The 26,028-nt window shown below is 38.7% G+C and overlaps 1 protein-coding gene across 2 annotated transcripts in view; it reads left to right on the top strand.

The window, feature by feature from the left end:
• Positions 1-26,028, top strand: part of POLR3B (RNA polymerase III subunit B) — an 81,990-nt gene that overhangs the window by 9,934 nt on the left and 46,028 nt on the right. For both annotated transcript variants that reach the window (XM_055807224.1, XM_055807225.1), the window contains exons 7-15: positions 1,473-1,564; positions 2,778-2,895; positions 3,917-4,025; positions 11,701-11,823; positions 13,302-13,418; positions 13,895-14,029; positions 19,539-19,700; positions 23,003-23,203; positions 24,257-24,419. In XM_055807224.1, coding sequence (XP_055663199.1) covers positions 1,473-1,564; positions 2,778-2,895; positions 3,917-4,025; positions 11,701-11,823; positions 13,302-13,418; positions 13,895-14,029; positions 19,539-19,700; positions 23,003-23,203; positions 24,257-24,419 — 1,220 coding nt within the window. The remainder of the gene's footprint in view (positions 1-1,472; positions 1,565-2,777; positions 2,896-3,916; positions 4,026-11,700; positions 11,824-13,301; positions 13,419-13,894; positions 14,030-19,538; positions 19,701-23,002; positions 23,204-24,256; positions 24,420-26,028) is intronic.

The following is a 26,028-nucleotide window of genomic DNA, read 5'->3' as shown; positions in this document are numbered from 1 at the left end:
CACTGTAGTGACAAGGTAGCTTTTTATTCTCTTCAAAAATAAAGAATTTTGAGTTCCTCAGTTTTCTTTTAAGATAAAAGAATATAAAAATGGTCAAGAAATTCAAATAATTGATAAAATTTGCATACAAGAAAGGTAACTTCATTAGCAAAAGCTTCCTACTGTTAATTTGTGTTGGAATAATTCTGAATTAAGTATCTCTGAGGTTGCAAGTAGTTCCGTAGTAGAAATCATAGATAAATTTTGTCAAAATATGTCTTAGCAAACACCTGGCACATAGGTCTTACAAAGACTGTGCACCAAGGAGTGAAATTCTGTAAGCTGGACCAAAAGTCCACTTTTTTGTAGAAGAGACTAAAGGGCTTGGAGTTCTTTTGGTAGTTGTAGTGATAAGCTGTTTTCATCTTGTGCAAAATGCAGCTTTTTCTTTGGAAGTGAAATATGTTTTCTTTCAAAAGTTTTAATGAAAAATCTGAGAGTGGGAAGCTATGTTATGAAGCTGACTGTAGAAGTCCACTTTTAAATAATAACTGCAAAATCATTGTTGGTTAGTTGTTGAATAAGCCTAGTTGAATTCCTAGTAAGACTGCAATGTAAACACAAAACCAAATGAATGTGAACACTGCATTTCATCACAGGGTGACAGAGTAATTCAGGTTGGAAGAGACTTCAGGAGGTCTCTAGTACAACCTCCAGCTCAAAATGGGGTCAGCTGTCTTTATCCTGTTAGGTCTTGAAGACCTCCATACATGGAGACTGCCCAGCTTCTCCATGCACTTTATTCCACTACTTGAATGTCTTCATGGTGAAGAAATTTTGCCTCCAACCAGTCTGTGCCTCTTTAGTTTATCTGCTTTTTTTCCCTCCCTAAGCATAGAATTTGTATTTAATTTCTTGGAATAATTTTCCACCACTTCATGTTGCTTCACAAAATGCTTGCTGCAGGCTTCTGTGCTAAGACACTAGAGAAATCAAGAGCTACTACTGGGGAAACTTCATGCCTGGGTTATGTGTTAGAGGCACTGTCTATCTGCAGCCGTAAAGTGTCATTGTGATGTGGGAAATCAGGTCTGAACTAGCTTTTCCTAATTAAAACTGGTAACTGTGGATCTGCAGTGGTGTGGTCTTCAGTGCAGACTGTACTGTTTTTGGGGACCAGGAGTCTTTGCACTAGTAGTCATTGGTCTTCGTGACTGTGCTTGTCCTGGATGCCTGTAGTAGCTGCATAAAGATTGAGTAGGAAGTCTACAGTTTCTGTCAGTAGGTGTGCAGTTTCAGGTCTGTTTTCAAACTACATGTTCAATGAAAAAAGGTGGGATTAAAGGAAAAGCCCATTGTTCGTTGCTTGCATGTGTTCTAATTACCTTAAATGTGTTTTCTTCGGTTTCTTCAGCATGGGTTTTGTTCTGAACTTGGCTATTCATATTTTTCTATCTGAATCTAAAGTAAAAGTGTAACTGCTTTTCTTGCAGAATGCCTATAATGCTGCGTAGCTCCAATTGCGTTCTTACCGGGAAAACTCCAGCAGAATTTGCCAAACTTAACGAATGTCCTTTAGATCCAGGTACATTTGCACTCATGCTCTTTCTTTCCCATCTTTACTTTTAATTTTAAATGTTTTTTAGCAAAGAAATACCCCATTGGTATGTTTCCTGCCACTTTGAAGTTGCTGTGGGAACTTCTCAAGTGTATGCTTGTAACTAAAAGAACTTGGCAGGCTTTTGAAAGTAGTAAGAAATGGTGACAGCATGGAATGTTTGTATTTTCAGAGGAGTTTTCAACCACAAAAAAAATAGACCAAAATTTTGAGAAAGTTGAAGAGTGTATATATAGTATTGTACAGTGATGTGTTACATGGGAACAAAGGTGGAGTTTGTTCATGAAAATGAAGTGAATCAGGGGAGAGTGAAGTATAATGGCGTCCTTCAGGAACTCTCACTTGCTGCCCTTTTAAAAGTAAGAATAAAGTGTTACATATTAATATTTGAAATGTAGAGAGGAGATGAAGGATTTTAACAAGCAACTTCTTTGGGTTTTATCTGCCGCTTTTGAAGCATGCGCTGGACATGTACCGTGCTTGCTTGTGATGGCAAGGGACGGTGACATGTGCTGTGCTGGAGGCATTAATAGATAGCTACAGTCTAAGAGAGGAATCTGACATGGCTCATGTGCAGATTCCTTAGATTGCCTTAGATACAACAAGGGCATTAAAATGCATTTTAAAAAGTAATGCAAAAGAAATTCCTCCCCAGAGTGCCAGAGAGAGCAATTGTTAATTATGGAAGACTTTCTCTTTCTTTGTTACCAGGCATCTGAAATGGCTGGTTCTTTTTTGATATTTATATTTATATTATATATTATATATTATAATTTATAATATGCTTTTCTGGCAAGCAATTTTTTTACCTAATTTGTAGAACTAATAATTCTATAACATCTTTTAATAAGTATGGTTACCTTACAGGTTTGTGGGTTTTGTACAGCTTTTACAGGTTTTGGTCTGCCTGTGGGTTCTTTCTGTTGAAATCTTTCCCAGATAAAGTGTTAGATCTCAAATACTATGTGTGAGCTTAGCAAAATTTCTGTTTAGTCTAGTGGAATGTTTTCGTAGTTATGACAGGTTCCACACAGGGTTTGCTCTTTACTCTTATAAGGGAGAATTTACTCTTCTGTTTTGTCCTTTGTGTACATACTGTTTACTTTCTAATAATTTATATTTAAATTAATATTGAAGAAGGTGCAAAGGTACTGACATGCAAAATCTTTCTATTTAATAGGTGGCTATTTCATTGTTAAAGGTGTAGAGAAAGTAATTCTTATTCAAGAGCAGTTATCTAAAAACAGAATAATTGTGGAAGCTGATAGAAAGGGCACAGTTGGCGCTTCTGTTACCAGGTATGGTAAACACCTATAATTACATAAAAGAGATAAAATCAAAGCTTTAGAAGGTCATAGTTGTAGTTGTAGGAGCTGTGTAGTTTTTCTTCCTAGTATAGTTTAATGGGAAAAAGCTGTAGACATTCAATGCCCCTGTCTTGCTACTGTCATTTTGTATGCTAAAATATCAATTCCATGATCAGTTAGTACAGTATTCCCACAAAAATAAATCGAAGTTGCTCATATGCTTCAGGGTTCATCTCAGACTAGGAAAAGCAAGATCTAATTTTTAACATAAAGCTGCACTTCCTAACCAATGGTATTTGGTCTCATTTTGCAGCAAGTAACATGAAGTTACTGCAGTAGAAATTGGATGTAACCTTTTGTCTGACTAAGTCAAACTGGTGTGAAAGCTTTTAAAGGCAATTGAGAAGGAAACAAAAATCTATGTTTTTGTAGTACAGGAATTACTGAAAATGGCAAGGTAGTCTAAATTTGGACCTTCCTCTTTGACTAAGTTTTATTTGTATTTGTTTGCCTTTTTGTTTTTAAGCTGCCTGCTGGTATAATGTGCTTGTCACTATTCAGTGGGAGGGCTGTTTTTTCTTCCCCAGAAGTCTCATGCGTCTCTCTCCTAGCTACTTTACTGTTCCTCAGTAAGCCTAGATGAGGTTAAACATACAATACAAAATACTGTTATCTCGTTACTGCTGTTGCCACAGTATTTGTGTGCAGTTTGACCTTGCTGGTTACATCCAAGTTGATGATAAAAGCATGCAAAGATGATTTTGAGAAGTACAGGCTTCTGTTTGCTTAAGTTGAATATTGACCTTCCCCATCACAGGTGATAACACCCTATTACCTTGGAGTTATGGGGTGATGTCTGGCTGTTTTAATACAATTTTTAAGAGGAGAAAGTGGGATTAATTCAGCTGCAAGACTGCTCAAGCTTGAGAAGTTTTTTTATACAGAAGGTTCTTGGAGTGTCAGTGCAATCTTTCTGTTGGACATAATATTTCATTTTTTTTTTTAACTTCAGCTCCACTCATGAGAAGAAGAGCAGAACAAATATGGTTGTGAAACAAGGAAGATTTTACCTGAGGCACAACACTCTGTCAGAAGATATTCCCATTGCTATCATATTTAAGGTAATCAGCTGTTGGTTTGAAGAAAAAGAAAAAAAGCTATGCTGTAGCTCAAGAAGGAAGGTTGGTGGCAGCACCTCTCAGAATTTATTATGTATAGAAGGACTTGGCAGGACTTAGAGAGTGTTAGCTTTTTTTCCCCTGGGAAGTCATCTTTATTGTACAGCAAAAAGAAAAAGTGCTGCATTTGTCTGCAAGGAGAACATTGCTGTGCCAAGACAAATGCCTGCCACCCCTTACTGCTTTGTAAGGTCCCTCTGCACTGCTCTCTGTGCTCCTGTTGCTACAGAAAGTCAGGTTTTGGTTTCTTTTGTTGTGAGCTATGTAGCAAACTTGTGTTAAGGGTCTTCATTTCTGGGTTTGCCCCGCTCCCCTGCCCCCACCTCAAACTTTTGGACTGCAAAGTCGCTCAACACCCTGTGTTTCAGGTCTGGGGACATGACAGCCATGAGCTCCTTATACATGACTTCCAGTCATAACTGTAAACAACACTGATAGCCTCCGGGGAAGGCTTGCAATTCTTAGACCTATTGCTAAATCCTTTAAGATTACTAGAGTGGCTTGCATTTTTTGGCACTTTAATTCCTTCCCTTGTGAATGAGCTCAGCCTCAGTCAGAATGCTTCGGAATCTCTGAATCCCTGCTTGGGTCAGGAACACTCACTAGTATCTTAAGTGCGGTGACTGCCTGGGCAGGCATCGCAGCTTTGAAGAGATCCCTGGTGGGGCTGACAAAGGGCCGTGAGAGACATCCACCCCTGATTCTGGGCAAGAATTGAGAAGTATTTGTCCTGCCAGCTAAGCTGGTGGCGGTGTCATGCCTTGGACCTCATAGCTTGTGAAACTGCCAGAACTGCTTTCTTTTGCCCTCTGCTCCTCTCTTTGATTTTAATTCACTCAAGGGTGCACACAACTGAAGGCATAATGATGACTTTTCCCTAGCTGCCCGACAGGACTGGGAGCAGGCTGGTAGCCCATCTGTCTGTGGTATTGAACACGTGGGCTACAGCCAGTGAAGGTGATGAGTGGACATGCACTGCAGGGCTGCCAGAGAAGACAGCAGAGCATGGCCAGGCTTTTAGGCTAGGATCTGTCCTCCCAACTGCTCCCTCCTGTCCTGTAGGCTTCACTGCTGCCGGTGGGTTTGCAGCCTGGTGCCCTGTGCGTGCAGAAGGAAATTGGGCGGCAGTCCTGGAGGCACTTTTCACAGGGAGGGTGGCTTAGGGCACAGAAATGCCTCTGACTGTATCTAGCAAGTAAATCCTCCATCTCCCTTTACCGTCTTCACTGTAATGGTTAACGCAGCACACAGGAGGTTTGGGAGCGTAGTAGTCACTTGAGGAAATAAACTGCCAGCAGAGGGCAGCACTCGCTCACAGCATCCAAACGGGTTCTGCCAGCAGCGCTGATCTGCTGGTGTCGGCAAGTACGGGGTTTTCTGTATTACCACAGCATTTTGGCTGATGTAGAGTTTTAAGAATCGGTTTTCTTATAGCGAGTGCTTTGGGTTTGGTACTAGAAAATAGTTTAATAATTGGATTTAGACTTGAGAAACAAATGTCTGTTGTCTCTGATTAAGCTAATCTCTTCAAGTAGCTGGAAGTGATCATCTGGTTTTAGTGACCAGTGTTAAAGGAGGTTGAGAAATTATTTGTGTTGAGAAATGCACATAAAAGTGTCAGGATTCAGTTCACAACTTTTCTGTTGCAGGAAAGTGTTAATGTGGCTCTTAATCCATTTGCTCAGAGTACCAAACAGCTGGATTCCACCTTCACTTACAGAATTTTATTACATTTTGTCACCCCCTGCTGGTACAGATAAATACCTGCTCACAGAAGAGTAACTGCTCAGGGTTATTAAGTCTTTGGAGGTGGTTGTTTGGGTTCTTTTTAAGCAGCATTGTACGACTATTTGATCACCTTCTGACAATGCTTGCTGTAATTATCCTCCTGTCTATATGTATCTTTTATATTCCAGATGATGTGGCATATTTTTTTATTTATTTATTGAATAAGGGGTTACAGTTTTTAGAAGCTGCTTGCTGTAGTGCTTTAACCCAGTTACAAACTAGCTGCACCCGCTTTTAGCTATTCTGAATGTTCCATTCTTGACCGGCACTTAACTGTACTTGTGAGTGATCATTTTCGTTACCTTTCCTTTAATAACATGTGAACTTCAGGGTTCTTCTGTTCACTTTTGATGAGTCTCCAGCTGGGAACTAAAAATGCCAGAGAATCTTTTCAATGGATTATCAGGCAGGCACCGGCCTCTGATCTTTCCTGCTTTCTTGGGCATTGCTGTAATGCAGTATTACTTTATTGTATTTAACTACTAGAAGCAAGCTTGCAAATGCTGTAGCCCTGGAAAATCCCTAACTTAGGAATCTCCATGTAGCGTCAGCTCTCTCACATGGCAGTTATACGTAGGAGATTTGTTGGAAAAGCAAGGAGAATAATTCCTTTCTGCTGTCACCCAAGCCTTGGGCATGGAGCATGGGTCTTCCTTGTTACTAGTAAGTGTTCTGCTTCTTGTAATTTAGAGATACACATCTGCAAGGGGCAAAGTTAAGCTGTACAGACAATCTAAGGTCTGAAGTTGTGGTTGCTTTTGCATCCTTAACTTTTACTGTAGCAACTGCTTGTAGAATTTCCAACTGAAAAATAACCAGAGAAGGCAATGACAAAAATCTATTGCTGTGCAGTTTTTCCCAGACCAGTATCCAGCTGCAACCAAGTTCCACAAACCTCTGTGTTTTGACTAAGAAAATGACTGTAATTGGTAGAGGACTGCTATCCAGTTTAAGGGCCAGCTAGAGGGGAGGTTTTGTCAGGAGCTGAGAATCAGCGGGAGAAGGTTGGGCAGTTTTGGATCGTCTTCTAGTCCCAATAGCTTTAAATGGCCCAGTGTTCCTGCACATGACTTAAGATGTAGGTTAGGTACAGAAAATCATTGTAACTTCGTAGAAAAGAAAGCAAATATTGGAGATCTGTGATCTAATGTGGATTTAAAGGTACTGCAACTGTAAAGTGCAGGTATACTAATATTGCTTAAACATCTTTGTCAAAATCAAGGGCTATGAAGTAGGGAGTGTTACAAACACCACCCGCTGACACAGCTGAGGGCTAAAATTCATAAAGAGCTCCGTAGACTAGAATCTTGAGAGCGCTTTCCTGTTTCAGGCATGAGTCATGGACACAGCTGCATACCGGGACAAGACCTGAACACACAGCAAACATACAGCCTGTCTTTCTTTCCTTTCGTGGTGAGGAAGGAAACCCAGGTTCATAGGCTGTGCGGAGAGGTGGAAATAGTTTGGATCTGAAGGTCCCTTGATCTGGATAGGTGGGGAGGCTGGACTGTGTAATGTCACCCTAAAGAGGGCATCTGCTGTGCAGTTCATCCTTATCCATAGTCTCTTCTAAACCTCAAGTCTGAATGACCTTGTTCTGCTGCTTGGCTTTTCTGCCATCCAGACCTGTAAGGATCTTTGTGATTGGCATACTTGGAGATTTAAGAGCTAGTTGGGCTGAACACATGTAAGTTGTGGTTTTGTGAAGTTTAGCACATTGACCACAGCTAACTGCAATTTGATAGGCTATAAAAGGCGACGTCCTGGCACTGTTCTAGGGCAGACTTGAAGTGTCCGTTCTTCAGATGCGATGGAGTTAGTGCTTTGTGTGGTAATAGCTTAAATACTTTCCCCCTAACCTTTCTTCTTGAAAGTGACAGAAGTATTTGTATGGCCGCTTTATATGTAAATGCAGGTTTTGGTTTGAAGTAGTGATTTAAATTGGACAGTTTTGCCCCCAAAGTATGTATTTGTTGAGGTTTTTGAAGGGTTGTTAACTGCCTTGTTACGGGAAACAGACATGACTAATTTGCTTCCTGCTTACTGGGTAAGGCTGCTTCATTAGTTAATACACATGCAACCAGATTGGTGTTTAGGGTGTCCTGAGTTGACCTGCAGCCCCAGGAGACCTTGTTTTAGCTGTGTGGTAGTTGTCCACAGATCACAGGGCTGTGTGAACTGTGTGTAGTGGGTTTTTTGAATATGTCGGGCTATGAGCTATGTACACTTTACCTGGGGTGGGGGGGTGGGGGGGGTGGAGCTCAAGCAGGTTTAGGTAGCAATGAGCGTTAGAGGAGGTGTGGAATATTTGTGTAGTACTTAAGGGTGTTTCTATCCTGAAAAACGTTAGGGTTATGGGTGACGTCATGCTGTGGCTTTTGCAGGGAACTCACTACATTGCAGGGTTTAGAGCTGTTTTAAGGTAAAGGCTATTTTTCTTTTGGGTTTGTGATCTTGGTTCAGTGGACTTGAGTGAGTCCTGGGAGCTGAAGTAAATGAAGGTTGCATGCTGCACCAAAACTAGTTGGAGAAGGAAGAGAATTATAAGTAACCTAGGGGGACTTAAAGTTGAATTTTACAACCTGAATCACTAGGTGAAGTATCTTTAGTTTATGTGGGAGCTATAAGGAGCTGCTCTAGGACCTGCGGCAAAAGGTTTGAACAGCAGATCAAGTTTCATTTTTACAAACCTGTGTTAGCCTTGGAGCTGTTAAGAGCAACTCTAGTGAAACAGCTGAATGGTGGTCTTACTGGATCTGCAGAATTATGGGTTCCCATGGCTGCAGTTTCATAACTTGTATATTTTGAATTATGAAAGCTCCAGACCAATTCTCTCTGTGATGTCAACCTTGAACTTCCCTGACATCTTTTTAATCCAGTCATCTGCCTGTCTCCGTTCTGTAATTTAGCCTGATGGACTGCAGAACTGCATTCTAGGGAAGTGCCATGGAAACGCCTAGACATCATCATTAAGGCAGGAGCTGGGGGAGGAAGAGCTGGGCTTGCACTCTGTCGTGCACATTCTGTCATATGTACGTGTGTTTGCGCACACACACATTTTGGGCAGCAGGGACATCCCCAGTCCTAGGAAGCGGCTGACCCCAGTTGGACCACTTTGTCCCACTTGAACACAGGAAGATCTGAATATTATGAATGATTGCTTTGACTTGTCTGTCTCATGTCCGTTGGCTACTAGCCTTCCAACCACGCTCTTCAACAGCCTGCTACTGTCTCCTTCCTCATCCCCTCATCCTTTCACTGCTACTGTTAAGGTATCCCTTTGCAATGTCTCCTTCGCCTCCACCCCCCCACCCCCCAAAAAATTAACCCTTTGTGGCTTTGTCTTCCAATCAAAAATAAACGAGACATCTTGTCTCTCTCTTTTTTTGTGTGTGTGTCTTTGTTTTATGTTAATTCACTTTTAGTCGGCTTTGTCTTGGGATGGTAAGAACAGGACACATTCCTACTTTGAATGTCATCAGTGTTTCTGTAAGAAAAGCAACAACCCAGGAATATTTTGTTACTATCCTAGTGGTGTTACAGGCTAATTCTGGAGTACCTTTTTGGTTTTGATTTTTTTGTGGAAGTACAACATCAGGGCCAAATTTACTAGAAGAGCAAGTGTTAAGATTACAAATCTATCTGATACCAGCATAGGCTGTTGTGTTCCCTGTTAGTATTGCATGTAGGTGGAGTTGTGTGTGCAGCTCTGCCTGTGATTGTTGAGAGTACAGAGGAGACTAAATGGGTTTACTTTTAGGCTGTTGTATCAGCACATCTTTTTCAGTTATTTGTCTAAGTTTTAGTCATTAGTCATAAATCAATTTCCCCCAATTTGCACTTATCGAATAATATAACATGTATTGTTTGGTGGCAGACCCCAGCCTTGCCAACACACAAATTCAGATTCTCAAGTGAGTTTGCTGCTAGACTTCAACTAGAAATATAAATGGGCCTAATGATAAGTCCTATTCTCATCTTGCTGTCGAACTTCTGATCAGAGAATTCATCACGCTAGAAGAAATCATCAACCTTCTTTACTGTTTTTTGGATTTCTGTTTTTTTTTTTAATGGGCAAAAGAGCATAGCAAAACTGCAGGTTGACTTTTTTCCCCCTACTTGTTTTGTTCACTTTTTACATGACTATTACAATCTGGTTGCCATCCTAAAATTAACCTGGTGGACAGAAGTAGGATGATATCTTATCAGCTTGTATTTGATGTGCTTTAGATAAATGTATTCCTGGTATATGTGCCTAGAATGGCACAAAGATTCCTTTAATAAAATTTTGGTCTTCTGTAGCTGAGTGCAATATGAATATGAGTGTATGAATCCGATTGTGGTTCCTAAACTGGTTTGCTGGTCAGCTATTAAGTCCTAGACAGGTGGGAAATTACTATTGTGAAGCTTTCATGCTTTTGTAGATTTTTCTTATGAGTCTGGCTATCAGGTCATTAGGATTTTTGTTAACTTCTCTGCTGGGGTTTAACTACTGTGCAACCTTATTTAAAAGGGTGAGTGAGCATAATAATATTTGAAAAACAGAGATCTGAACTACAGAAATAACACATGGGCAATTTCTGTTTCTGAAAAGAGCCTTGAGATCAGAGGGGTGACTATTTACTGGAACACTCTTATCTGGTGAAGTAACCGTGTCTTGATTTGGCACTCAGGTCCAAGATGGTGATCTGTGCTTTGCACTGAAAATGGGCATGTTCTCACACTCTTGTGGGTGTGCTACTTTTGCACTTGTCTGCTGAAAAAGAGAAGAAATTAAAGAAGAAAAGATAAAAAAAAAGCTGGATACTTCACAATCAGAGCAACAGTTTTGTGAGGGGATAGTGTTAGCTAGGTATTAAGCAAAGTGATGCCCAATGAAGGCAGTAAGAAGGGAAGGTATTTATGTATTTTGGAGGAAAATGTGACTTTTTGGGACACTGCCAGTTTTTAATGAGGACCAGAATACTAGGGTCTACATAGGCCATTATTTACAGTGGTCTTTGTGGCAGGCACTTAGAGGAATAATACGAATACAAACGTAACTTCCTCAAAAAGTTCTGAGAAACATTATAACTCAGCCAGAAGAGGTTTAGTGAGATTATTCCGTTTCTTGATATGGCAGAGCTCCAGGCAAATGTGTGAAGAGGGGAGCTTTAGCACCATCTGGAATCCACAAAGGCCTGCACTGCTGGCTGCCACCTTGAAACACTTACTGATAGAGAGATTTTTCTAAACCTGTTAAGCACTTTCTTAGTTTATTAAGCTTTTTCCGCAGTATAAAGTCTAACAAGGTGTCCAAGGATCAGTGAAATAATAGGATGGCTTTCAAGTGGAATTGTGTAGTGAAGTCATCTTCTAAATGCAGAGAGCTGCAAAGGAGTAAATTATAAATGTTTCTCAAATAGGACGTGCTGCATGGCAGTCAACTGAGTTTACGAAATTGCTTGTGGTAAGAGATAGCATGTAATCTTTTAAGAAATTTCACCTTCCTTTATTTATTGTAGATTCTGGTTTTCATTGTTAAACATGTAGGGTTGTTACTACCTGGTATTTATTTTTTCTTAAGAAAAACCATAAAATTTAACTCCTGTCAGTGAAGGAAAAAAGGCTCTCCAAAAAGTGTGTGTGTTCCTGCTGCTTATCAAGATTTCCTTTTAATGTTCTTCCATAGCTAGAATATGTGCTGCCAGTGCCAGATGGCACAGTTTCTTAGAGAAGAACTAGCTCTTGCTTAGTAGTAATGCAGACAAACAATACTGAATTAGCATAAGCAAATGTCAGTGAGTTAACATAAAGCCTGTGCTATTTCTGTCTTTTCTTTTTTTCCTAGGCCATGGGTGTTGAGAGTGACCAAGAGATTGTACAAATGATTGGCACAGAAGAACACGTGATGGCTGCATTTGCTCCTAGTCTGGAAGAATGCCAAAAAGCTCAGATTTTTACACAGATGCAGGTGTGTCTTTTCACATGGCCAGAGGCCATAAAATATAAAGATGGTGGGTATTGACCATTTTGATGTGTTCATGCACTTTGTGTTTTGGGGTTTGGTTTTTTGGGTCTTTTTTAGGGGGCAGGACTTGTCAAAAGCGAGGCTTTGCTCTCATTTCCTGACTGAAAAAAAAAAGTCAAGAAACACTTTGTTTTCAGAAGCCCAGGGTTATGTTTTAATGTGTGCGGCAAATAGCGATGTCCATAAGATTAGGGGGTTTTGTTGAGGATGATTCCCATTTTTTAAAAAGGAACTACAGGCCTCATTTTGCAGAAGCCTTACTGATGTGGACATGACCATTTCATCATGTGTAGGTGTTCTCCTCCAATTCTAATCTCTTGTATAAAGCCCACAATAATAGCCACCCTCTGTCCTGCTAAAGACTCTCCAGAATTCTCTTCAGCTCATGTGTACTTTTTTAAATTAGCCAGAACACAGGCCATTTTGCTGTTTTCCATCATGTACATATTAGTCTGTTAGAAGAAGCTTTTGAAGGTTGGTCATAGTTCTGCTATTTCATTGTAAACTTTAGCGACTCCTTCTGTGTATGATGTTAAGTAACATGAACATCTTTCTAGTTTGCATCTTTTGGGGCTTTTCAGGGTTAGAGGTAGTATAGAGGCCTCCTATTTCAGAGTCAGAAGAGTAAAATGGTGATGTTGGAGGAACATGGAGAAGTTTGAAGCATCTAGGAAGGTAGAAAAACTGAAATACAGAAGTTACTCTGTGCAAGAAATGTCAAACGAAATTAAAAGAGAGCTATCTGGAGAAGAAGGTAACAATGGAAAGGATAGTCTGTCGTTTAGTTGAGAGGGTGATTTTTTGGCTTGAGGGGCATGGCTTCATTTCCAGGCAGGAACTTCCTGTGTAGACCTGAATGCTTTCTTTGACTCATCTGGCCTTGAATTCTGCACATTGATTCAATTTCTTGGACAACTTGTAAGAGAGTAAGAATCCATTGATCATTGCAAGGTACTCTTGGAGACAGATGTGGATGCCACACAGTAGCATTTGTGCCTATTAAACAGCGAGTGCCACCTCATGGGCTAATACTGGAATGAAACTTAGCAAGTATACTGAAGAACTGGAGGTGAAAAGTCAAAATAATAAACTAGATATCTTTGGAATTTCTCTAATCTTTTCTCCTATATCTTTACAATCCTTTCTTTTAATATTGTAGTCATCATGCTCTTTCACCACTTCCCATTCCAGATGTTATCAACGTATGATAAACACAATGTTGTATATTTAATTATAATCAAGTGTCAATTTTCAATTTATTTTTTTATTGTGTTTGGTATTTTGCACTTCGCTTGGAGTTTGTATCATCTGCGACTAGTGAGATTGCACTGACTGAGGAATACACACAGATCTCTGTGTGTGTATATTTATATAGGTTACAATTCTACTATTAACTCAGGTTAATTCCCCACCCTTGACAGGCCTTGAAGTACATTGGAAACAAAGTACGAAGGCAAAGGATGTGGGGAGGCCCAAAGAAAACAAAGATGGAAGAAGCACGAGAGCTGCTAGCATCAACTATTTTGACCCACGTTCTTGTATGTAACTCTTTTTTTAAAACTGGAGTAAATTTGTGTGATTATTTACGGTGTGAGCTTTGTTGGCAGGGAAAAATGTCTTTGATTGCTTTGTAGCTAAGATAAAGTAAATCACCCTCAAAATAAAGGGGAAGATTTGAATTGAATCAAAAGTAATCTTCATGAAATGCTCTACTGTTTAACTACTTAGCATACTACGCATTTTTCTGCATAGCCAGGCAGTATCAGCTATTAGTTCAGGACCTTATTCTCATGACCTATACTTTATTCTGATTTGTTCTCATTTAACAGCCATTTCAGTGTCACTAATGTATATTACCGTTAGCATTTTTAAAGAAGGTAAAGTGCACAAATCCCTTTCTTAACTCCCCAGTCAGCCCAGATTACCCACTTATTGAAATGGATGTGTTTGAATAAGAACTAAGGAATTGATCCTGAAACATCAGTGTGTTTTACTTTTGTTTATTTGTTTACAGGTGAAGGAATTCAATTTTCGTGCCAAGTGCATATACACAGCAGTGATGGTGCGCAGAGTAATTTTGGCTCAAGGAGAAAATAAAGTAGATGACAGAGACTACTATGGAAATAAACGTTTGGAGTTGGCAGGGCAGGTGAGTTCTTACTTCAGGTGCTTTTTTTTGGGTTTTGTTACTATCTGCTTTGAAAAGATGCAGAATAAGGAGCATCCTTGTCTTCCTAACTTAAGCGGGTTTCCTCTCATTTTATTTTTGCTGTTTTTTCTGTGTTGACTTACAGATATGCTTCCCTGACTGAGACTAATAAACTATATCCTCACTTCTGTGTTGCCTCTTTATAGACAGAGTAGTGTAAATATGACATCAGTTCTAGTTCCATTATAACACTTAGTGCCAAGAAGGCAGCAGTAAAATCCATCTTCCAGTGTCCCCCTTTAAGCATCTGGGTAAGGGAATAAACTGGGGCCAAACCAAATACATGCCTGCGTGTCAGGTCCAGGTTGTCCCACTGTGGAGAACCCAGCTTGTGTAGCAACTCACAGAACAGCCACTCAAGTCTCCTGTACTTTGCAGAAGCCTGTAAGATTGCTTATTTGTTGTCAACTGCCTTTCTAGCCTCTAGAGTAGCATGAATTAACTAAGTGTTAACTAAAGTTAACTTGAGCAACTAATCGAACTGGATTGCATGGACTACTCTGCTTGCAGAATTTTGCATTGAGATAGAGGCAGTAACAAAGGCCTGTGAAGGAGGGAATGGTTTGAGGTGTCTGACTGGCACCGTTCTTTTGCAGAGAGGGTGGCAGTTCACAGCTGTTGGCCAAACTACATTCTCCTAGTGCAGTGGGAATTTGCCTATCAGGTAAAGGAACTGCTTAGTTACCATGGCATGGATTTTTCCTTGCCATGCGTGGTTATTTGATTAACCAGTTTAGATTATGATGGGGCTTCTTTGCTGTGCTCTGTATTAACTTAAGTTGGGGTTTTGGCAGTCAGTATCATCTTGTGTTACTGATCGTGCAGCAGAAGTTCAGACAAGTATACGTAATGCACCAGGTTGGAGAAGCTATGCATTTCTGCTCCCCACATCATTCGTATTGGGATTTCTGTTGCAGCACATGTAACAATATCCATTCTTTTTTGTTCATATCCAGTGGGAATTCTCATCTTACTGTACTTTTTTAAGATGTGTGCTTGCATGTTGTCTCATATTCCTGTTCTCTTTCCCACCCTGCCTTGTCCTCCATGCACACATGTGAACACACACAGAGCATGCAATCATTTCAGAATAAAACCATGCACTTTGCTTCCTAGGTTTCTGAAGAAACTAAGACAACACTCTTGAACACACTCTTAAGCACAAATACAAGGGAAAAATACTCTTAACCTGTTAGGAAAAAAAATAATCTTTCTTCAAATTAATATGTTTACTGTTCGTCAGACTTGTGTGCTGAAGCAGAACATATTTCTAAAGTGTAAGGAGTAGTAAAAAAGAATGCACAATATTCTAATGGTTCTAATGTGCTGTAATGTTGCTGTATTTCAGTATGACAGTCAGTAATTAGTTGTTGCTTTGTCATCGTATTGTTCTTATTTAAGTGTATTGAAGGAGTAGTTTGATTTTCCCTAATATTTTTAGAGACAGAAAGTAGAGCAGGTAAAAAGTTTTCTACAAGCTGTAATAAAAAGGTGTCTGCTCACACAGATGTTAAAGTAATTTTAAATTAACTGGGAAGAGGTTTTAAATGTAGAGGATCATCATAACAAAGCCAATACATATTTTTTCTACGTCAAGGGGAACTGTGCAGAGGGGGTTGTAGCACTTGATTAAGAGTAGTTCTGGCTCCCTTGTGATATTTTAAAAGCTCATTTCAGGCTGAACACTTGAATTCCTCTCTGCCACATTATTGGTGTAATATTAATTTGATTGGACAGAATATAAAGTCTTGAGATTTTTTTTGCCAGTTTGAGTTTAGCTAAAGTTTGTGTGGATAAAATGGTTGGTGGTTTGTTGGGGGTTTTTTTGTTTGTTTTTTTTTTTTAATGCCAGCATGTTCCTGGAATAAAAATCCTGTTGATTTAAAATTTGAATAAAGAAAAAAAAGAGATTCCCATGCGAGGAGAAAAACATAGCAGTCTAAACAATGTAAAGACATAAAAGGCATTGTGTTTATAAAAATGTGTGAAAACAATAGCTGCTAATTTCACACCCCACGGGACAAGAGAGTATGAAATGTGCTTTAGCTTTAGATAACAGAGTTGTATCCACTAGCCAAGCTGGTTTACAGAGCTTTCTCTTAGTCTTTCTGCCACTAGAGGCTTGGTAGGCCAGGTGCCAGCTGAGGTGTTAGCAAAACCTACCGATTTCAGGCTTAATCTTTTCACCTACCTTTTCTCTTTCCTTAATGTGTTCATTATTTGCTAAGCATTACTCTGTTCTTTGTCCTCGGGATTTTTTTGTTGTTGTTGTTTCTAATGCAGCTTGCTTTGTATGGGTGAGATATGGAACAGCACCAAAATCCGGCACCCTGGAAAGCAAGGGATTTCTACCCTGTGACAAAAGAATACCGCCTTGACTTCAGAGATTGCCTAATCCCAGCTGTTCTGATAATATAATTAAGGCTGCCTAATGTCTTTAATTTTGCAACCAGTTTGTGTGAAAGGGAGAATTTGGCACTCCACAGGCTTAAACGCTAAATAGCAATCTCAAGGCACCTAATTAGAATTCTCTGACATTAAGCTAATTGGTGAAACTGTATTTCAGCAGCTTAAGTTCTTTATTAATTTTTCTTAGGATTTTCAATGAAAATCAATTGATGAGCTGTCAGTATTTTATTTTTTTTCTTAAATATAATTTGCTGTTTAGTGCTCTTGTCTGAAGCGGGCTGAAAGGCCCTGGACTAACTATGAAATCCATTGAATATTATCATTGGCATTCCATCCTTTTTCTTTAATCTCTTGCTCTTGACCTAAATAATGTGGTTATTGTGAGATTCTGCTTTGCCAGATAGTCAGAGCTCTGACAGACCTAGAGTCTGTGAGTGAAATTAGCAAAGTATGATGCTTTTCAGACTGGCAAATAGTAGGAAGTTGGTGTATTTGGGGTGTAATTTACTTTATTACTTCAGAGAAGAGGAAGGATGGTGTGGCTTTATAATGCCTATGGTGTGTGGAATTAGGGGATTTTTGCAATTTTATGATCAAGAAATCAAATGTGAAAGTATTTTCAGAGTAAATTTTTTTAAATGTTCTGTTAATGTTTTGCTAAATGTTTGTCCTGCTTAAACCTGTTGAGGTCAAATGTATACCATGATTGATTTCAAAGCGTCTAGTTCTTATTTGACAGGACTATCAGACGTCTTAAAACTGTGCACATTACTTCCTTTTACTTTTCCCCTACTTTTGAAATACTTCCCTCATAGTCTAGTTTTTGGAGACTCCAGTGGGTTTTCCTTCCTAATATGATGCTGCATAAAAGTTGCTTTTATTTCTGATGGAAATCTGATTTAAATGAGTTGTGTCATTGCAGGTGAGTTGCAGGTGACTGGGTTTTTTATGACAGGGTGTCACCTTGAAAATGTTAATGGTACTACAACAATCAGGAAGGGAAAGAGCCTCTGTAACACCTTTTCGTGCCAAGTGAGGTCTAAAATATCCCTGCTTAACCAGTTTTCAGCAAAACTTCTCTGTCCAGATTGGAAATAGGATTCCATTTTTGTCAAGGGTTAGCATACAGCATGTGTTATCGCTGTGGTTTTACAATTTAGTGACTGATCACTAAATATTCCTTATGTCTTGTGGAGTAGACTGTCAAAAATGATCCAGTCTTGCTCTCCATGAAGACCAGTGGGAGCATTTTATTGCAAATCAGATCTCCATCTTGAGTTTCCAGGTGCTATTTGTTGCTTTTATTCTAAAATGCATTTGTGATGCCAGTGAAAAAGGAAGCTTATAATTTATTTAGCTGCTTTATAGTGTCATTTGCCAAATGCTGTAGTCATCTCAGCTGGGGTATGTAGGTAGAGGAAAGTAAGCGAAAGCTAGTGGTCCAACCCAGTGAGAGAGGCATGAGTCGTTTGCTTTCTTCTTTCCAGAAGGTGAGGAAAAGTTTGGACTATGATGGAAACAGTTGAAATTCAGTTTAATTCTGTACATACAGAAATTAAATTGTGCAACTGACTCCAGAATGTCTTAGCTTGTGGTAGCTGAATACCTAGCTTGTTCAGCCCTACAATGCTTTGTACACTGGGAACCACCATTTCTGGCATTGGTAGCTGCTGCATTTTTATTTCTTTTGACACTTGGAGCTGCTGTAAAATAGAGTCCCAGGACAAGACTGCCAGGCTTTAGAATTGACACTGCTTGCTTGCAAGCTAATCATCGTGAACACTTAAAATGTATCATGTAAAGCAGATTTAAATGTTTTGGGAAGCTATTAGTGTCTGCAAGGAGAGGTTGAGCAAACGGCAGAAGCAAAGCTTGGATTGGAGAACAAAAAAAGTCAGGTCACAAACTTTGGTCACCTTTTCATTTTATGGCTATTTTAAGAGCTAGAAGTAATTAGTGTAGATATGCAGGAAATAATTGGTTTAAATTGCAGCACTTTGAAGGGTTGTATTGCTGGGCTTTTTCCAGTTCAGCTGTGTTACGAAGCTCCTTTGCTTAAGCTGTAGATTTATTTTTTTTGTTTGTTTGTTGTTTTTTTTTAAGGGAGAGATGTGGAAGATCATTGCACTTTCCAGATAGTATCGCTTGTAGAAAGGGATGTCAGATGTTGAACCAGGTGGACTTTCTGTGAGTGTAATTGGTTTTCCATAGCTTCTGATTGGCAGAAGGTAGCAGGATGAAAGTGTATATCTGAGTGAGGAAGTTGTCTACATAACCTGAGATGTCTTGCCAGCTGTCAAGAGCACAGATTGCTTCTGAGCCCCTAATAAAGTCTCTTTAGTTCTGCTTGTCCAGAAGCAATGTTAACTGTGCACCTTTTTTGCGTCAGTCTGGTTTTCCACACTGTGCACTGCTTCCAAACTCTGTGCTGCTGAGTTGCTTCCCCTAACGGCCACTGACAGTCACTTAAGTGTCTCTCTTGTCTGTTTTAGTAGCTCCTGGGAAGGGGCACTTTAAATAGCCTTTTTCACTTTTAATAGTAAAATATCTCAAGGTAACTGCTCACTGAACTGCTTTACTGCAGTTATTCCATCCAGTATTAGAATAGAAGCTGGTCTTGCCTCCAAATCTTGTGTGTAATTCAAGGTTGTACATTTAGGGTATTAAATCTTTAAAAGAGTTTGTGATTTTAGGAAGGAAGTAGATCAGCAGATTAGGGAAAACAGTTAGTAAAAGGATAGCACAGAGATGGATGGGTGTGCTAAGATATTGTGAAGGAAGAATTAGAGCAAACCAAAAAGAACGTAGACCATTCTACTTAATTTGCTTTATGTTATAATTTCTCCAATACTGCACTCTAATAAGGAAAAAAAACTCATGAGAAAAATACCATTTGAGAAACAGAGAGGGTATTTTTTAACTTAGAAGAAACATAACGGTAGAAGTATTAAATGTGTCCCTGTCACCCATGTGTCCCCCATTTCCCAGTTCTGGAAAAGTATAATTTTTTTCCCTTAATCCAATTGGTTTGTATTTCCAGCTTCTTTCTCTTCTGTTTGAAGATTTGTTCAAAAAATTTAACTCTGAACTGAAAAAGATTGCTGACCAAGTAATCCCAAAGCAACGTGCAGCTCAGTTTGATGTAGTGAAGCATATGCGTCAAGACCAAATTACCAATGGCATGGTCAATGCCATCTCCACTGTAAGTATTTTTGTTTTCATTTTAGTAGGTAAAGTTTTTCCACCAGAGTGAATGATGCAAATGTGTAAATTTTCTTCTGATGACTCTACTATCTTTGGTTGTAAAAACAAATCTATTTAACATTCTTTATAGATTAAAATTGCAAAAGTCTGTCATGAGCAGGACTTTTGGAATTCACTGAAGGATCATTAATCATCAAATCAAACCACTTTTTATTTCACCATTTATTTCAAAGTTTTATTGTGTGAGAAGCAATGGTAGAAAAAACCACATTTAAAATAGCGATCACGTTTGTATTTATCCAACTTGCTGTCTTCTAGGTTCTGTTTGACTATCTGGCTCATGCTATTTTTTATTATCTGGCTTTAGCTAGGGTCATATTACATCGTATGTCCAAAAGGTGGTTTAAAAACATCAGGAAAACATCATGAACAGAAGACAACTGGGTCAGGGGGTGGGGGTGGGTAGGCAAAAAAAACCCAAAAAAAAGCCAACTCTAAAAAGGGAAGCTGAATTTTGAGCTCTTTAAGGGCGGTGCCTTTTTATTCATATGAAGTTGCTAGTATGAGCAAATTTGCAGCATAGAAATTAGTGCTTCTCTGCTAATGATACTGAACTGTTTAACAGGGAAAACTGCTACATGCTGTATTATAAAAAAAAAAACCCAACATAATTAAGCCTTAAATATTTGTCTTGGCTAGGTTTTAGCCTGTGTCTGCCTTCTCCTAAACAGATATTTTCATTTTTTCCAGCAGAGAACAAAAATACAATTACTAACTTTGTCTCTTACATCACACATCTGCAAGAACAATTTGTGAGGTGGTTCCTGAAATCTAGCTACTGGCTTGTAAATGACTTTGAAATCCATTATTTTTTTTAAGAAATTAGATTAGTCTAAGTATTTTAGTAGCTGGTAAAAGTTACGCAACTTAATTTTTAATCTTTGGAACTCTTGAGGGGGCTTTTCTGCCTAGCATGAAACTGAGGATTTTCTTCAGTTCTTGTGAACAAAATTAACTCCACAAATTGCATCCAAAACCACTACCAGTCTGTTACTTACAAACCCCAGTGTTAAAGCTTATCACTATTTAATTTTATGAGTGCCCCAAATGTAGTTAAATCTCTTCAGTGCACGTAACCAAAACAATTGACGGATTTGTTTCTCTAAATGCTAGTGCTTTCTTCTAGCCAGTGCCAGTTTTTCCATTTGGACTGACAGAGATAAATCTGCAAACTATTCAGTATGTATTGTAAAGTCTTCCTTCTTCCACTGTCTTTGGACTTTTTTTTTACTGCCACATAAGCAGTTAAACACCATCTGCTCTTAAGCATTGAAAATAATTTCTCAGGAACAATGCCCAGTGCATACTATTCAAGAGATTAAGCAAATACCATAAAAATCATTCTTGGAAACAACAATCTCCAATTTCACCAGAATGCTTCAATGATAGTCTCAAAGAGCATTGAATAACTCAGTGGATTCATAATTACACCAGTAGCATGCAAAAGAATTCACAGCACTACTGCATTAACTGTACAGTGATGTTCAGTGATATTCGCTGTAGGTCATCTTTTTACCCTGAAAAAGACCAGAAGAGAGGGTAGGTCAGGCAGCAATGCCACAGGCCTAATAGACATTTCAGTGTCTGCAGAATCATCTGATGCCACTTAAGGAACAACTTTCAGGTCATTCATATTCATTCATAACTTCCTGCTCAGTAGGAAGTTACCTGCTGGGGATGGTCTCACAACAACTGTGGCCCCAGTCTGGATTTTTGGACAACATTTAAAGGAGTCAGTCTGTCACATCCAAAGCACAAAGAATTTTTCATATTATTTCTTCAGGCAGTGTTTCTACCTCCCCTTTCCTCCAGTCTTTGAGATTTCAGTCTTCAGGGCAGTGAAGAAGAAACCACATGCTAGTTTAGACTACAGGTGCAATCATTTCTAGTGTGAGGAAAAAGTACTCATTTATTGTATTCTTCCACTTATTCTGATAACTCCTGGTCTTTAAAGAATGAAATGGTTAGCAAGTGAACCCTTCCTGAGAAGGCTGAGTGAGTGGACAGGTTTCTTTTGACTGACTTACTGTTGGTATTATGACTTCCCACTTTCTGTAACAAGGAAAAAAGGGAAGTTCTGCAGACTGTTTGGTGGTCTCTCCAGTAGAAGCAAATAGCAAAATCATTCGGATGAATGGTGGTTCCTTGCTGTTCATCATAAAATGGAATTGTGCTGTTAATGTATAAATAAAGAAGCCAAGCAAATCACCCTCTAAAAGAATTTCAGTGCAGTACAGCAGGTGAGCTTCAAATTTTTGGGTAGCGTTGGTGAGCTGAGTTTATCAAAAAGGCTATAGGAATTAGCTGAAGGCAGTCCTTGGGGAAACCATTACTTTTGAGATCTTCGTTGCCGTCGGACTGACTAGTAGCATGGTGGCTGGGATAAATAGTAGTAATTGGGACAGAAACTTGGTCTATCCACTGACTCATGTGCTGGGAGCTGTATATGGAGTAGATGTTATGAAGCCAAAATTGTAGCACCAAATTTCAAGATCTTCCAGTAGAGATTATTAAATCTGCTTGGCATGGAAACATAATTGTGTCCTAGAACATTCTCTGAACTCCTCTGTTCTCCTAATTAAAACCACAAGTGATACTGCCTGTGACAGTCATGAAACATGAAACCTCTGACGTATGTATGGATCTTGCATTTCATATTTGATGTAATCTTACCAGAGAAGTTGGAGAGACCACACTCTTTGGTGAGAAGACAAATCAGTGAGTCTTTTCCCTCTGGATTCCAAAACAAAAGGCTTCATGGAAGTACAGGTAGCTTTGATGTCAGACTTCTCCAGCTTAAATGCCTGTGTTTCCTACAAAAATAACAAAGCACAAAAAAGGCAGAGCTGAAAGTTTGTGGGATCTATTGTAAAAGTGTATTTCACTCAAAATACTTTTTTTTAGTTTGAAAATACTCAAAAACATCTATAATGGGAGAACAGAAAATAATTTAGCTAAATTTGAGTATTGATTTACCTGTGAGGGACACATGATGAAGAATCTTTGTGTGATTGACTAAGTATCCTCTTGTCTGAAAGAGCAGTTCTTTTGTTTCAACTTTTTTTAGTACTTAGTTACAAGTATGTTATAACTAGTAGTTCATGTGCAGATAGATAATTGGAAAGTTGTTCTATATAAATGCAAAGCTTCTCATTCTAAGTACTGAAAAAAGACATGTATTGTCAAGACTACGGAGGGATAAACTGCAATAACTTTTGAAACGTTCATTTTATTCTACAGGGAAATTGGTCTCTGAAGAGATTCAAAATGGACCGCCAAGGCGTGACACAAGTATTGTCCCGCTTGTCTTATATATCTGCTCTGGGAATGATGACTAGAATCTCTTCTCAGTTTGAAAAGACAAGGAAAGTGAGTGGTCCTCGATCACTACAGCCATCTCAGTGGGGGATGCTCTGCCCATCTGACACTCCTGAAGGAGAGGTGAGGAACTTACATTTTGCTTTCAGTAGTTCTTGTCCCGAGAAATGGAGGCATAGGTGATTCTCCATAAGAGGAAGAAGTCTGATGAGGATGTTTCTGGAGAGAAAAAATATCCTCAGACTGATAACACAACTTCTATGTCTTCTCACATCCCATCCATTTACATCCTGATCCTCCTTACTAAATTGCCTTTTTTCTCCTACCTCAGTGGAGTGGCTGGAAACTTTTCAGAAATAATTTGGCTGTATGAGAATGACATGGGGGCTCCCATTTTTGCATCAGAGCTACTTGTTCTCTTTTGATCAGAGCAGAAAGAGAGGAGTCCTAAACTCTTATCCCTTTGTTCAGTAATAGATGTTCTGCTTTGAAGTTGCAGCATCAACCTGCAATTTTTCTAGAAACAGGTATTATTACTATAGAAATGGCTTTAGCCTTTAGCTTGAGGAAGAGAAACACCTTTGTATGTTTTGCTTTTAAGACATCAGCTATTTTAACCAAATGATTGATGCTGTCTTTTTCTTTGTTTTCCTTTTTTTCTTTTATTTCGTAAAGAGAAAGTACTGGAGGAACTCTGAACTGGCATAAACACATAGTCAATATGAGCTAGTTATCATTAAGCAGCTGAAATAAAATTGCACTGTATAAGATATGTGGATATTTTCCATTGTTAGAATTTGTGTTAGAACATACAGGATATCTAGCAAATCGGTAAATATACTGATTTCATATTTCTATTACGCTTCTAAGTTGCTGTTGCTTTGAAGAGAGAAATATAGGGTTATACATGGTTGGTTAACTTGAGAACTACAACTTCATTGCCTATATTTTTATTAGTTTGTAAATGCTAAAACATTACATTTCAACCTGATACAGAAAATTCTTCCTTTCTTCCCTCCTCATTTTCAGTGTAGTTAATTTGTTTCATTTCTTTCCCTTTATCCTTCTGACTTTTTTTTTTTTGTTGTTCTTAAGTATGGTTTTTGGAAGAAAAAGATAAGTATAGTATTAATACTTTGGAATAAAATGGATAAAAGATGTATTTTTTTATTTTAGGCATGCGGTTTGGTTAAAAACCTTGCCCTCATGACTCACATTACTACGGATATGGAAGATGGCCCAATTATTAAATTAGCCAGTAATCTTGGAGTTGAAGACGTCAACTTGCTCTGTGGTGAAGAACTTTCATATCCAAATGTGTTCCTTGTTTTCCTTAATGGTATGTTACTTTTCAGCAGTCTTGACTCTGATCTGTTGCTGATAGAGAGTTAGGCTTCAGAAATCCTCCAGCAATTTTTGGAGCAGTCAACTGCAGATGCCATTCTCCACATGTAGATAATTCCATCTGTAAATATTTTGATAGGGTCAGGCAGAGTAGGCAGGCCAGGTGATGGCCCTTAGTTGTCTTAAGCTGTGTCCTTAGAACTCTGCTTGCAGATGTGTGTAGTTGGGAAATTGAAGCTTGCTCAAATTTCAGTACTGTTTTGAAGTACGTTGCATAAATAAGTACAAAAATATGTACGTTCTATTACAGATTTGTTTGGTTTTTTCAGGTGCTCACTGAATGAGGTACCATTCATAAATACTTCTAAAAGAGAATAACACTGCTAAATTTGTAATAAGTTAAGTTTACGAATTCAGAGCTTCATTCACAGAAATTATTTAATTTTAATGTAATCTTTACGTATTTATATATATATTCATGCAAGTTCCTTTAAAAACAGGAAGGAAACATCACTTGTTTGCAAAGTTTAGCAATGCTGTTCTCTTTAAAACTACCTTTTAAAGGGCAACTTCTTTGTGAATGATGAGAAAAAATTAGACCTCAGAAAATAGGCCTCTTTGTTAAAGGGGTGATTTGGTGTATGTGCTTTGCATCGGCACACTTATGTTCCTTTTACAATTGATCTTTCAGTGTTTCTAAATCAACAGGTACTGTGATATCAGATTCCAAAATACTGATGTTTTAAAAAACTACAGCTGTGATTTAAAAATTGCCTTTGTCAACAGCATCCACTTCCAGGGACTAGCATTTAATGTCTGTCACCATGAATAAATTCTCCATTTACCTTTGAATTAAACAGCAGTTGTTCTTCAATCCTGTCTTTTACCAGCAAGTTGAAAGTAGCACTTGCCCAAACTGTTTTCTTTTGCTGTGCTTTTCTGTAGCAGTATGTTAAAAATAAGGTTCAGTGAAACAACGTGCACTCTCTTCCATCTTGTTATATGGTCCAAAGGGGAATGCATAACAGAAATACTGGACTTCCTTCACAAATTTGGCCTGTAGTATGGAACAAGATAGTTATGCTCCCAAATGTCAATGATCTAGTATTAAGTGAGGCAAAACAATTTACTTTCAATCTACTACTGTGGGTTTAGTTCATAAAAAAATTTCAGGCTTGTGGATGGCTGACTTGATTCTGATTTAAACTTCTGACCTGAGAGGGCAGAAAATCTGTTAAGTACAAATCCTTTAAGCTATAAAGACCTTTTTATTGTCTTAGAAACTCCCTAAACTGTCATGCTTTGTTTCCTCCTTCAAAGTTTTGTTTAAAATGATACCATACTTAGGGTTTTTTTAATATATATTAAAATTGCTTTGGTCAGCTGACTCTTTAAATTAATTTTACTCTCTTGTTTGTTCATCATGCATCAGAATACTTATGTATGTGCTAAAGTGCCCTGCTAAGATAGCAATAGCTTGTTGAGCTAAGTTCCTGAAGGAGGAATTCTAGTGCTGTTGTGAGTGATCACATATATAAAAAATACCAGGTCTTTCTAAAATTTCTGACAAGGCAGCAGGACAGTTCCTGGATCTGTTCTTGGAA

The sequence above is a fragment of the Falco peregrinus genome, chromosome 6 (assembly GCF_023634155.1).
Source record: "Falco peregrinus isolate bFalPer1 chromosome 6, bFalPer1.pri, whole genome shotgun sequence".
Classification (NCBI taxonomy): Eukaryota; Metazoa; Chordata; class Aves; order Falconiformes; family Falconidae; genus Falco; species Falco peregrinus.
This window is presented reverse-complemented; position numbering and strand designations above follow the sequence as displayed.